Source organism: Leptonychotes weddellii, chromosome 16, assembly GCF_054177405.1.
Source record: "Leptonychotes weddellii isolate Sample4059 chromosome 16, ASM5417740v2, whole genome shotgun sequence".
NCBI classification, from domain to species: domain Eukaryota; kingdom Metazoa; phylum Chordata; class Mammalia; order Carnivora; family Phocidae; genus Leptonychotes; species Leptonychotes weddellii.
This window is the reverse complement of record NC_138384.1, coordinates 4,227,363-4,237,782: the sequence shown is the minus strand read 5'-3', so window position 1 is coordinate 4,237,782 and position 10,420 is coordinate 4,227,363. Positions and strand designations below refer to the sequence as shown.

Below are 10,420 nucleotides of genomic sequence, written 5' to 3'. Positions count from 1 at the left end.
GCATCACACATCACAAGCGGCAGGAGGGGGCGCTGTGGCCCGAGAAACCGATCACGCCAAGCCCCGTTCAGCTGCCAAGTTTATTCACTCCCGAAACATGGGGCCAAAGCGTCTCCCTCTACAAAACACCGGATCACGGCAGAAACTGCTTAACAAACACAAACAGCAGCACCAGCAGCTGTGGACTGCCCGCGGGCGCGAGGGGCTAACGCCCTTACGTCACCCCGGCGTCCGGAGGGCGGGTGGGGGACGCGGCAGGCCCGGCTCCTGTGCGGTGCAGCCCCCCACCCCCTGGAGGGAATCCCAAGGACACGAACCTTCAGGACAGGCCCACTGGGGCCTTCTCAACGTGCCCTCTGGAATGATCTTCTAGCAAAAGCGCAAGTAGGAGAAACAAGTGTTGCTGTCCCCGCCGCTCCGGAAGCAGAAAGGCCTGCGCCCTGGATCCTGTGCTCTTTTCACTCCCCAGCTTCCAACCACGGAAGGCGCAGCAGGCCCAGGATGAAGGGCTCCCCGGGGCTGGGGGAGCAGCTTCCCCGGACCCTCAGAAGCCCATGCGGGGCTTCTTCCGCAGCACCTGCTGCCTGGAGGTCTGGGAGGAGGACACAGCGGCACCTCTCCGGGTGTTCCTTCCTGGCGGCAGCTCGGCCGTGCCATCCTGCAGGGTCTGGGGCCTGGAGGGCGTGGCCCGGCTGCTGGAGGTCCCGGAGAGGGGGGAGCAGACACCTCGTGGGGTGTCCTCTTGGAGCGGCAGCCTGGCCATGTAGTCGCGGAGAGTCTGCTGCCGCTCCGAGGGGACCCCCCGAGCCCACAGCTCCTGAGTCAACTCCTGGGAGGGCGGGGTCACTGGTGGCCGAGGCCTGGCCTCAGGGGACGCCCGGTCTGGGCTGTGAGGGGGGCTGGTGGCGTCTGAGAGGTCCAGGCGGCCGCTGAGCGAGGAGAAAGTACTGGACAGCTGAGTCCGGCGCTTGCGCCGCTTGGGCTGTCTGCCAGGCCCCGAGCTCCTGCCCTGCTGCCTCTCCCACCAGGCAGCCATCCGGCCTTCCCAGGCTGCCTCCAAACGTGCACTGAGCTCATCCTCAGGGCCTGGCTCGGGGGCGGGGGGCGGCCCCGCGGAGGGGAGCGAGCCCAGGTCCTTCTGCCGCAGCAGCCGCCCTGCAGCCATGGCCGCTCGGAGACCCTCCGGCCCCTTTTGCTCCACCTTCCTCTGTTCCATGCAGCCTAGCAGACGGCGGTGGGAGAAGGTGGGTGCTGCCCACACAGGCGGGGTCGGGGGCACGTCCAGCAGGGCCTTCAGCCACCGGCTGCAGCAGGCAGTGGCCTGGGGAGTCCAGGAAGCTGCGGGGGCACGGGAGTGAGGCCCAGGGTCTGCCTGGAGGTGGAGGTGCTGGTGGAAGACATCCCCAGCCGCCGAGAGCTGGAAGAGCGATAGGACTGGCTTGGAAGCCGACGATGGGATGGTAGCAGCCAGCCCTGGAGAGGGGAGTGACAGTGACGCCAAGGCCCAGCGGAGTGCCCCCCCTCGACTCCTTTCCCTGGCCCCAGCGCACCTATAGTTGGCGCTTTCAGACGCTCCTGCAGGCGCCACTGACTCTTGGGCTCCAGCAGGGGGAACGCGGAGAGGGAGTCGCTGCTGGAAGGGAGAGACTGGGGGGGCCCCGCCAGCCGGGGTGCGGAGGCCCCCTCTCCTGGAGGAAGGAGAAACGGCTGAGGCCCTGCCCGTCTTCCTGCCCGCCTCCCGCCCTTGCTCGACTCTTACCTGCGAGGTGCAGCAGCTGCAGGTGCCCGCCCTGGCCCCCCAGGAGCAGCGGCTGGGGGTAGCCGGGGCAGGGCGGGGGCAGCAGCTGGGCCCACAGGGGAGCCGAGGGGAGGTCGTGGTCCCACTTCAGCATGGGCACCAAGGGGAGGCGCTCGTCCACCAGGTAGAGCGAGAACTGGGGGCGACAGGAAACAAGACGACAAGAAGCAAGACGCAGGGCTGTGACTGAGGAAGAACCTGACTGGGGCGGGGGGACGAGACAGGGCAGGGGGAGGGCTGTGAAGGGGGAGACGTGTGGTGGGGACAAGGCCAGACTGAAGGATGCTACAATGGGGCCGAATGGGCAGTTGTAGGGGGGCTGTGACCGAGGGGGGCCGCACCGAGGGGAGAACAAACCGGGGGTTGTAGCAACCAAGGAAGGCCACGATGAGGGCGGGTGCGCGGGCATGTGTGTGTGGGGGGACCCCATGACCGAAGGGGGCGTGACTGAGGCATGAGCAAAGTGTCCGATGGGACAAGTTGCTCTGTGTGGCTCTCAAGGGGAGTTCAAGCCCCAGAGCTGTCCCGGCACCGTGACCCCCTGACGCCCCCACCCCCGTCCCCACTATGGAGCACCACGTGGGGGGCATTTCCCGGTGTATCACCCGGAGCACCCCATGGGAGTGACTCTCAGGAGAGGTACAGAGCCGTCTGGTGGCACAGAAACCCCCCTGGCCTGCCTCAGGCCTTCCCTGAACCCGTCCAGCCCTGGGACCTGTGTCCGAGGCACACGGGCAACACCCCCAGGCTCCTGGGGGGGGGAGGGCACAGACCCTCAGACCGCCTCCCCTTCTCCTCAGCGCACAGGGAAACTGGCCCACTTTGTACAGCCCGCTGCCCGACACCCCATGCCTTTCCTCCTTCCCCGTGGGGCCCCCTTAAAGCTCCGCTCAGCGGCCCCTCCCCATGTGGCCTTAACCACCCACCCGTTACGCAGTCCAACCCCAGACTCCTCAGAGTCTCCCAATGCCCGTCTTGCCTGAGTTGTCCCCTCTGACAGTGCGCAGGGGAGAGGAGGGGAGGGTGCTGCTCACCTGGGTACAGATGAGCTGGAGTGTGGGCAGTCGAGGCTCGGCGCCGCACTCCCCCAGGTACTGGCTCAGCAGGACCCGCTCCCCTTGCCGGCATGCTGCTTCTGCCCCGCCACGGAAAAGCAGCAGACCACAGCCGGGTGGGCCCTGGGGGAGAAACCCAGGTCAGCCCTCCCACAGCCCGGGGCTGTGCCAAGACCCCCGCCAGTCCCCTCACCAGGCGGGCAAGGCTCATGGCCCTGCCGCTCTCCATGCCCTCTGGGGAAGATCCCTGGCCCCGTATCTGCTCTGTCCCACTGCTATGCCTAGGACGGTCCCCTCCACTCACCTGAGTGTCAATAATTTTCACTCCAGTGCGGTCCCCCACAGTCAGCACCCGGGGATGAGCGGTGAAGTCTGCCCAACGCCAAGGAGAGGGGTCACAGAACACAAGGGTCTCAGGGTCCTTGTAGACTTGCTGCAGCCTTGGGGAGATAGGCCAGCCATGTCGGGCTGATGTCGGGGTGGCCGGGGTCCAGGACATGTTGCATGGGGAGCACGGGCTGGGGCTCGGGGGGAGCTGTTTATAGCGGTGGAGGATTTTCACAGGAAAGGGGCATTACCCATCCTGGGGGGTCCACAGACAGACGGCTCCGGAACGGCTGCAGACAGCCAGCTCCCCAGGCAGGTGAGGGCTGCAGGGCACAAGCAAGGTCAGCGGACCCCCCCCCCCCAACCCCGTTCCCACACCCAGCTCCGCGCACACCAGCCTGACTGAGCCCCTCACCTGAGGCTGATCCCTGTGGCCCCCTTCCCGACCTGCAGCACCTGGAGAGGGGCGGCCCGCCCCTGCTTGCTGACCTTCCACAGGGCACAGTGGTAGTCAGAGCGGACAGCCAGCAGGGCTGTGGGATGGAGAGGGTCAGAGTTAGGTAGCAAGTCAGTCAGGGAGGGAGGGAGGCAGAGGGGGAGGGAGGCGTCCAGGGGACTCACATTCCCCTTGCACAGTGCGGGTCACCACCTGCCGGACAGGTCCTCGGAGCTGGATGTGGCCAGGGTCCCCGAGAGCCTGAGGGTCACCGCCTGGGGGCAGACTGACCTCTTGGAAACCTGGGCCTCTGGCTAAGGACAAGTCTATGAGCTCCGGTCACTGCAAGTCCCCCAACATCCTGCCATTCTCCTGGACCATGCCGAGAGCACCTCCTCCACCAGAGGGAGCCTCCTCCACCCCCTCCTGCCCCCTACGAAAGGATACAGAGCGTGTCTAGAGCACCTCCCGCAGGGTAGACCAACTGTCCCACCTGCGGCGTCCCCCCGGGCACCCAGGCCAAAGCGCCCCCGGTGAATGCGTCGTCCAGGAGCAGTTGCTCCCACCGCATAGCCAGCTCCTCGTGCAGCAGCTCCCCCAGGAGGCTGGCCACTGACTTGCCCAGGACGGGGCCCCCGACAATGGAGAACCGGCGCTGTCGGTAGCTGAGGAAAGCCCAGGGGCAGCTGGGGACGAGGGAACGGCAGGAGGATCAGGCAGTGACGGTGACCGAGAGGAGGACTAGGTCCCATCCCAAGAGAGGCCAGGCCAGTAGATGCATATTTTTATCAACCTAGAATTTCTTCCTTTGGGAAATGATTCCACCCTAATCCCTGCTGCTAGGGTGGTCATAGGTTGCCTCTGGCCACAGTGATTGGCTCATGGAGGAGCCAGACACAAAGGCCACACCAACCACACCCTTCCCAGGGCTTTTGCTGGTGCCTCAGGAAAAACACTAGCTTCTTCCTTGAGATCATAAGCCATCTCACTGCCACTTAGGAACAGTATGTCCAGGAATTAAGCCAAACAAAGCCAAGTGAAGGAGAACATAAAGAGATAGAGCCCTAGTAACATTATGTGAACACCTAGATGCAACCATGCCTGCAGCCCATAAATCTAATTCCCCCTTCCACTTAGAGCTGGAGTTTGGTGTGAGGAACTGTGGCCCCTGACCACATGGGGCAGAGGAAACAACTCTGAGGGGACCCTGGATCAGTGCCCTGGCTGCTTCCACATCACCTCAGCTAGGCCTTCCCAGCCCGTCCTTTCTCACTAGCCACTTGCCCCCAGGGCTGGTGTCCACCGAGGTCCTGGAGTAGACTCTTCACACTGACCACTGTCTTCTTCTTAGAACGGCTCTGTGTGGAAAGGCCTTGTCAAGTTCGCACACCCGAGGTTACCCCGACAAGTAGGGAGCCCCCTCTCCTGGCTGGACAAAGGTTACTCACCCGTGCTCCCTCCAGTTTGAAATTCTCCAGCATCAGCTTCCCCAGGGGTGCAAAGGCTATGTCCCCATGGTCCCACAGGAAGCGGCTGAGCTACAGGAGAGGAGGCTGGGTCACCGCGCACAGCCCCCACCACTCAGCACTGCCCACTGTGGGGCTACTCACCTGCTCGGTAACGTCCAGCACAGCTTGGGGCTTCCTTCGGAACGGGAAAGCTCCCCGGAAAAGCAGGTCCTGGGCAGTCACCCCAGGGTCCCAGGGATCTGAGGGAAGAGTGAGGCTGGAGAAGGGGTTTGTTTGGGAACCAGAGATGGCCCAGAAGTGGGGCCAGGTATCCCAGATGACTGGAGGTCACCAGCAGGGAGAGGGAAGGCCTTTGGGTGGGAGGTGGGGGACAGAAGTGACAGGGGGAATGGCTTGGAAGGGAGCCCCAGGGCCCAAGACCCTTACCGGGACCAGGAGGCAGCAAAGGAAGGGGTCCGGGGGTCTCTGGCTCCCAGAGTAGGCCTGTGGCCAAGGGTGGCGCCTCATTCTGAGGAAACACAAGCCCGAAAGGAACACAGTCAGTGCAGTCCCAGGCCAGGTGCGGGCGCTGACACATTGTCTTTTTTTTAATTTTTTATTTGTTTTTTAATTTTTGTTTTAAGTAGGCTTCACGCCCAACATGGGGCTTGAACTCACGACCCTGAGATGAAGAGCTGCATCCTCTACCAACTGAGCCAGCCAGGTGCCTCTTCATTTCTTTTTAATTTGTAAGCACGTGTCTTACTAACTCGTTGGTACAACAGTCACTGGGGTGAAGCAGTGGAGGCACGGGGAGGCTCGCCCTGGGCAACAGCGGGTTAGGAGAAGGGCTGGGAGCCTGGGGCCAGCCCGTGCCTCTGAGCTGCGCCCCCCCCGCCCCGCCCCCAGCCCTGGGCCATTACTGGCTGACCCTGTGCCACCTGATTCTCACTTCCACTCAGGACACCTCGTGCTGACTCGGGGAGCCCACAGGCCACTCCACTCCCCAGGGCTGAGCCGGCCCAAGACCACTCAGCTCCAACACTCAGGGGTACAAGCGCCAGCAAGCTGGGCTTCCAGAGGAGACTGAATGGACATTAAGCCCTTCCTTGCCAGGGACCCGCCCCGCCCCCCCCATCTGCCTGACATCATCCTTAAGCAGCCTGTCTCCAAGCGGGAGCCAGATGGCTTAGGCTTCCAGGGCAAGCCCCTTGTCCTTCCTGTCCCAGGAGGCCTCTCCTCCCCTGGCTTCATTCGCACTGTGCTATGTGAGCCTCCTCTGGGTTTCAGGCTGAGCTCTTATCACACAGGGTGATGATTCTATCCTTTGGTCGCTTGGTCCCACTGGCCCTAACCCTAAGTTCCACAGGGCAGGGGATGCCTCTGACTTCCTCACACTGGGTTCCCGGGACCTAATGAGGCCCCCCTGTGCACTGCAGGGGCTCATCAGTGGGCATCGGCCGAGCAAAGGCAGGAGAGGGAGACGGAGGGAGGGGCGGCAGCCCGCGCTCAGGAAACCCTCTGTGGAGAGCGGCCGTCGCCGGCAACCCCAAGTGGAGATTCCGGCTCACCTGCGTCTTGGCAGCTTACTGCCAATGGCACCCCACCCGAGCCCGAGACCTGGTGTGAGTGCTGGGAAGGGGGGGCCGGGAAGGGGCCACAGCCAGGGCTCTCCCCGCTGCGCTCACCTTAGAGTTCTCGGGCAGTGACTCTGGCAGGGTCAGGGCGTCTCTCCAGCTACACATGAAGGACATGTCAGGGACATTACTCAGACCAAGGGGGCCAGTCACGAACAGCGTGGGTCGGAGGGAGCTGGGGAAGTCCATCCTGGAAAACAAGAACCACACATCACGCCTTCTCGGAAACTTGAATCTGAGCGTGCTTTCCAGGGTTCCTGGGAGAGTAAAAACTGCCCTAACAGGACTACATCTCATATTTTATTTCAGAAGATAGATAATAAAGAACAAACAGATATGCAGCCTACTGCCAGATATTAATAAGTACTAATATTAAAACCAACCAACCAACCAACCATGAGGCAGGGGATGGCAATGGTGATGGGCAGCGGAAGCCAGGGAAAGCCTCGCTCAGAAGGGGGCATTTGGCACGGCCTGAACCTAATGAGGAACAGAACCATGCAGACAACTGGGACGAGGGGTCCTGGCAGAACGAACAGCAAGTGCCGAAGTCCTGGGGTAGGAAAGTGTGAGAAACAGCTGGGAGGTCACAGAATGAACGGGGAGGAGAATGGGAGGCGGATGAAGTCACACAGGTGGTGAGGGGGCAGCTTCTACCGTAGCTCTCCTGTATTCCAATCACTCGTTGGTAGACCATGCACCTTACACCCCAGGTTACACTGCCAAGACCAACTCCAGTTCCCCCAAAGCCAGGACAGAGTCTTATTCGGCTGTCTTCCCACTTTCAAGCATAGTACCTTGTGGAAAATGCAACTGACCCTGTGCTGAATAACAGTAAATTTACGTCAAAGCGTTTTGCCAAATTCAAACTGCTCTAGAAAAATAAGCAGCCACACCATCCCTTCTTTTATTAACCACAAAAATAATAGCAGGGTTCACTTTCTGAACACCAGCAGCTGCAAGCAATGGGCTAGCTCTTTTATTCGTCTGTTTTCCCTATTCTGGAGTTCAAGAAACTGAAGCTCGGGGAACAGCAAACCCCCAAGGCCAACAGCTTGATCTCCCATCCAATTCAAAGTCTCAAGTTCTGCACCACTCCACTCCCAGGCATCCACAAGCAAACACCAGCATTAGCCTTGGTAAACAAAAATCTTTTCCCTTGGAACTGCCACTGCATTTGGCTGATTTATTCTGTGACCTGCACACATCCACGTACTCTCAGCACCGCGCAAAATACCCGCCACGCAGTAAAAGCCAATAATGCTTCTCAATGAACGAACAGGTGTATCCTATGGCACATCAGCCTCGCTCTAATTGCAGTCTCCATGTACAGCCTTATCTCTTTCCTGAGACTGGGAGCTCTCCTAAGGCAGGGACTGGTCATCTGATTCATTCCTGAGTTCCTGGCGTCCGGCTGTAGCCCTCACTCTCTTTCCCATAACAGGAGAGGGCACGAATCAAGGAAGTGCTCAGTGAATCCTTGTGCGAAACACTGGCTACCACAGGACGCACGGTCCTGACTGCAGTTATGAGCACCCACACCTCGCAGCGGTGGCTGCGTCCCTGATAAACCAGCGTGCGCATGTCTCCAAACAAGCGGCTCCAGCTCACCTCTAGCTCCTCTCTTGCGCCTGAGCTCCAATCACACTGACCTCCTTTGGGATTTCCTCACCATACTTTTCCCTGCAAACCATCTCTCCGCTTAGAATGAACGCCAGCACCCTTCCCATCCAACTACAAAATCCTACTCATCCTTCAGATTTTCAGACCGCAAGCCTCCCGCAGGTTCTCTCCTCCCAACACCCGCACCCTTCCCCCAGAGCACGTGTGTGATTAGATATTTAAAGATGAAACTATCTGATTCCAAACTGCTCTAACAGTCCCCATGGGAAAGGGACTTCATTTCTTCCCAGTGCCTCGGTATTTGCTCCATTGCAACAATTAGTACATATAAATTGAAAGAACAAACCCAGAAGTGAATGAGCCTCAAACAAAACCAGGCAGGCAGAGGGCGCTGGTGGAGCCCCCGACCACGGCAGAGGCCCCGCGGGAACCGCTCTGTGTGCGGGACAGCTGCCGCCACGCTTTGCATTTGTGGGGTCCTCCCGCTCCGTGAGGTAGGAGCTGACGACCCACCGTGCAGCTGTGGGGCGATGTGTCCCAAATTCACAGAGCGTGGCGCCCGCGGACCCGCGCAAAGGCCAAGCCCGAGCTCCGCTCCCGGCCGGGGGACCCCACCCCCCCGCCGTCCCGGCGGCGCGCGCGCTTACGTGGCCCAGGTCCCGCTGTGCTCGTCGAGGACTTGGACCTGCGCGGGACGCTCGGCCGACCCACGAGCCACGAGGCAGCCGGCCAACTACGCCCCGACTCCAACGCCCGGGATAGAACGGCAACACCGGGGAAATTAACGGTCTTCCGGGCCAGACCGGAAGTACTCCCCCGAAGGCAGGAAGTCCCGCCTCCTAGCCTGGCCTCCGCGGGCGCCCTAGAGCGCCACCTCCCGGGCGGAGGGGGAATGGGAGTGGAGGCGCCGCCTTGCGCAGTGGAAGTACAGTTCCGTCAAGTCTGCGTACCTGTAAGGCCAGCGTGACCGCGGGTTCGAATCCTGTATCTGCTTGACTTCCTGTTTCAAGGCTTGTTGTTGAGTATTAAGTTAATTCATTCAACAAACACTCACTGAGCACCAGTATGAGCCAGGCACTGTATTAGTGACTAGAAATCCAGTGAATTGTTCTCATACCCTATGAAGCCAGGCTTTACTACTAGGGGTACGGTAACCCCTGGAGTGCATGAGGCGCTCCCAGTGGTCAAGCAAGTATAGCTCTAGGCATATGGTGACTAACATAACATAATAAAATAAAATTAAAAAAAAAAAGTATAGAGTGCCTGGGTGGCTCAGTTGGTTAAGCGACTGCCTTCGGCTCAGGTCATGATCCTGGAGTCCCGGGATCGAGTCCCGCATCGGGCTCCCTGCTTGGCAGGGAGTCTGCTTCTCCCTCTGACCCTCCTCCCTCTCGTGCTCTCTGTCTCTCATTCTCTCTCTCTCAAATAAATAAATAAAAATCTTTAAAAAAAAAAAAAAGTATAGCTCTAGTCATACGCTTCTCAAATTCTAGCTTTCATCGCATCACCTGAATGCGGTGTAAAACAGTTTCTGGGTGGGGTGGGACCTGATATTTTGCCTTCCTAAATTCCCAGGTGATGCTGATTGTGCTTGTCTGGGGGACACGCTTTTAAGAACTCCCGTGCAATCATAAATCTTACCATTATCTTAACCCAATAGTTCTCAGACTTGAGTGTGCAACAGTATGCCCTGGAGGGCTTATTAAACTAGTTTGCTGGGCCCCACTCCCAGAGTTTCCTGTTCCATAAGTCTGGGATGTGATTCAAGAATTTGCATTTCTAATGAGTTCCCAGGTGTTACTGATGCTTCTGGTCCAGGCACCACACTTGGAGAACCATTATTTTTAAAAAATCAATTTCCAAAATCTCAGCATCCATCTATACAGTTTTTATCCGGGAGGTGCTTGAGATCAGACACTTGCCTTTCCACACTGTGGAGTATTGCCTGAGATGGGTGCCGAATGAGCAGGAAATTCCGAAAAGCAGAGTTCCTACAGGAGAGTCCCCATTAGACTGAGAAAAGTGGGTTCAGTAAGAAATAGTGATGGAAGGATGCAGAAGGGGCCTTTTGGGAGCTGACAATACCACGTTCATCT

General features: G+C 59.5%; 1 protein-coding gene across 3 annotated transcripts; it reads right to left on the bottom strand.

Moving 5' to 3' along the window:
* Nucleotides 1-62: 62 nt before the first annotated feature.
* Nucleotides 63-9,124, bottom strand: TAF1C (TATA-box binding protein associated factor, RNA polymerase I subunit C). Of its 3 annotated transcripts, XM_006739793.3 has the most exons (15): nucleotides 8,972-9,124; nucleotides 6,753-6,891; nucleotides 5,512-5,593; nucleotides 5,227-5,324; nucleotides 5,065-5,154; nucleotides 4,901-4,974; nucleotides 4,064-4,302; nucleotides 3,802-3,918; nucleotides 3,596-3,713; nucleotides 3,432-3,503; nucleotides 3,158-3,293; nucleotides 2,833-2,976; nucleotides 1,760-1,934; nucleotides 1,551-1,688; nucleotides 63-1,473 (listed from the first exon to the last, which is right to left on the bottom strand). In XM_006739793.3, the coding sequence occupies exons 2-15, from the start codon at nucleotides 6,888-6,890 to the stop codon at nucleotides 545-547; spliced, it is 2,550 nt and encodes an 849-aa protein (XP_006739856.1). In that variant the 5' UTR covers nucleotide 6,891; nucleotides 8,972-9,124; the 3' UTR covers nucleotides 63-544. The 3 variants fall into 3 exon arrangements, with proteins under 3 accessions (XP_006739856.1, XP_081662436.1, XP_081662437.1); XM_081806310.1 differs by lacking the exons at nucleotides 3,802-3,918; nucleotides 4,064-4,302 and having other exon boundaries at nucleotides 4,890-4,974; XM_081806311.1 differs by lacking the exons at nucleotides 5,065-5,154; nucleotides 5,227-5,324; nucleotides 5,512-5,593; nucleotides 6,753-6,891; nucleotides 8,972-9,124 and having other exon boundaries at nucleotides 4,890-4,974.
* Nucleotides 9,125-10,420: the final 1,296 nt, after the last annotated feature.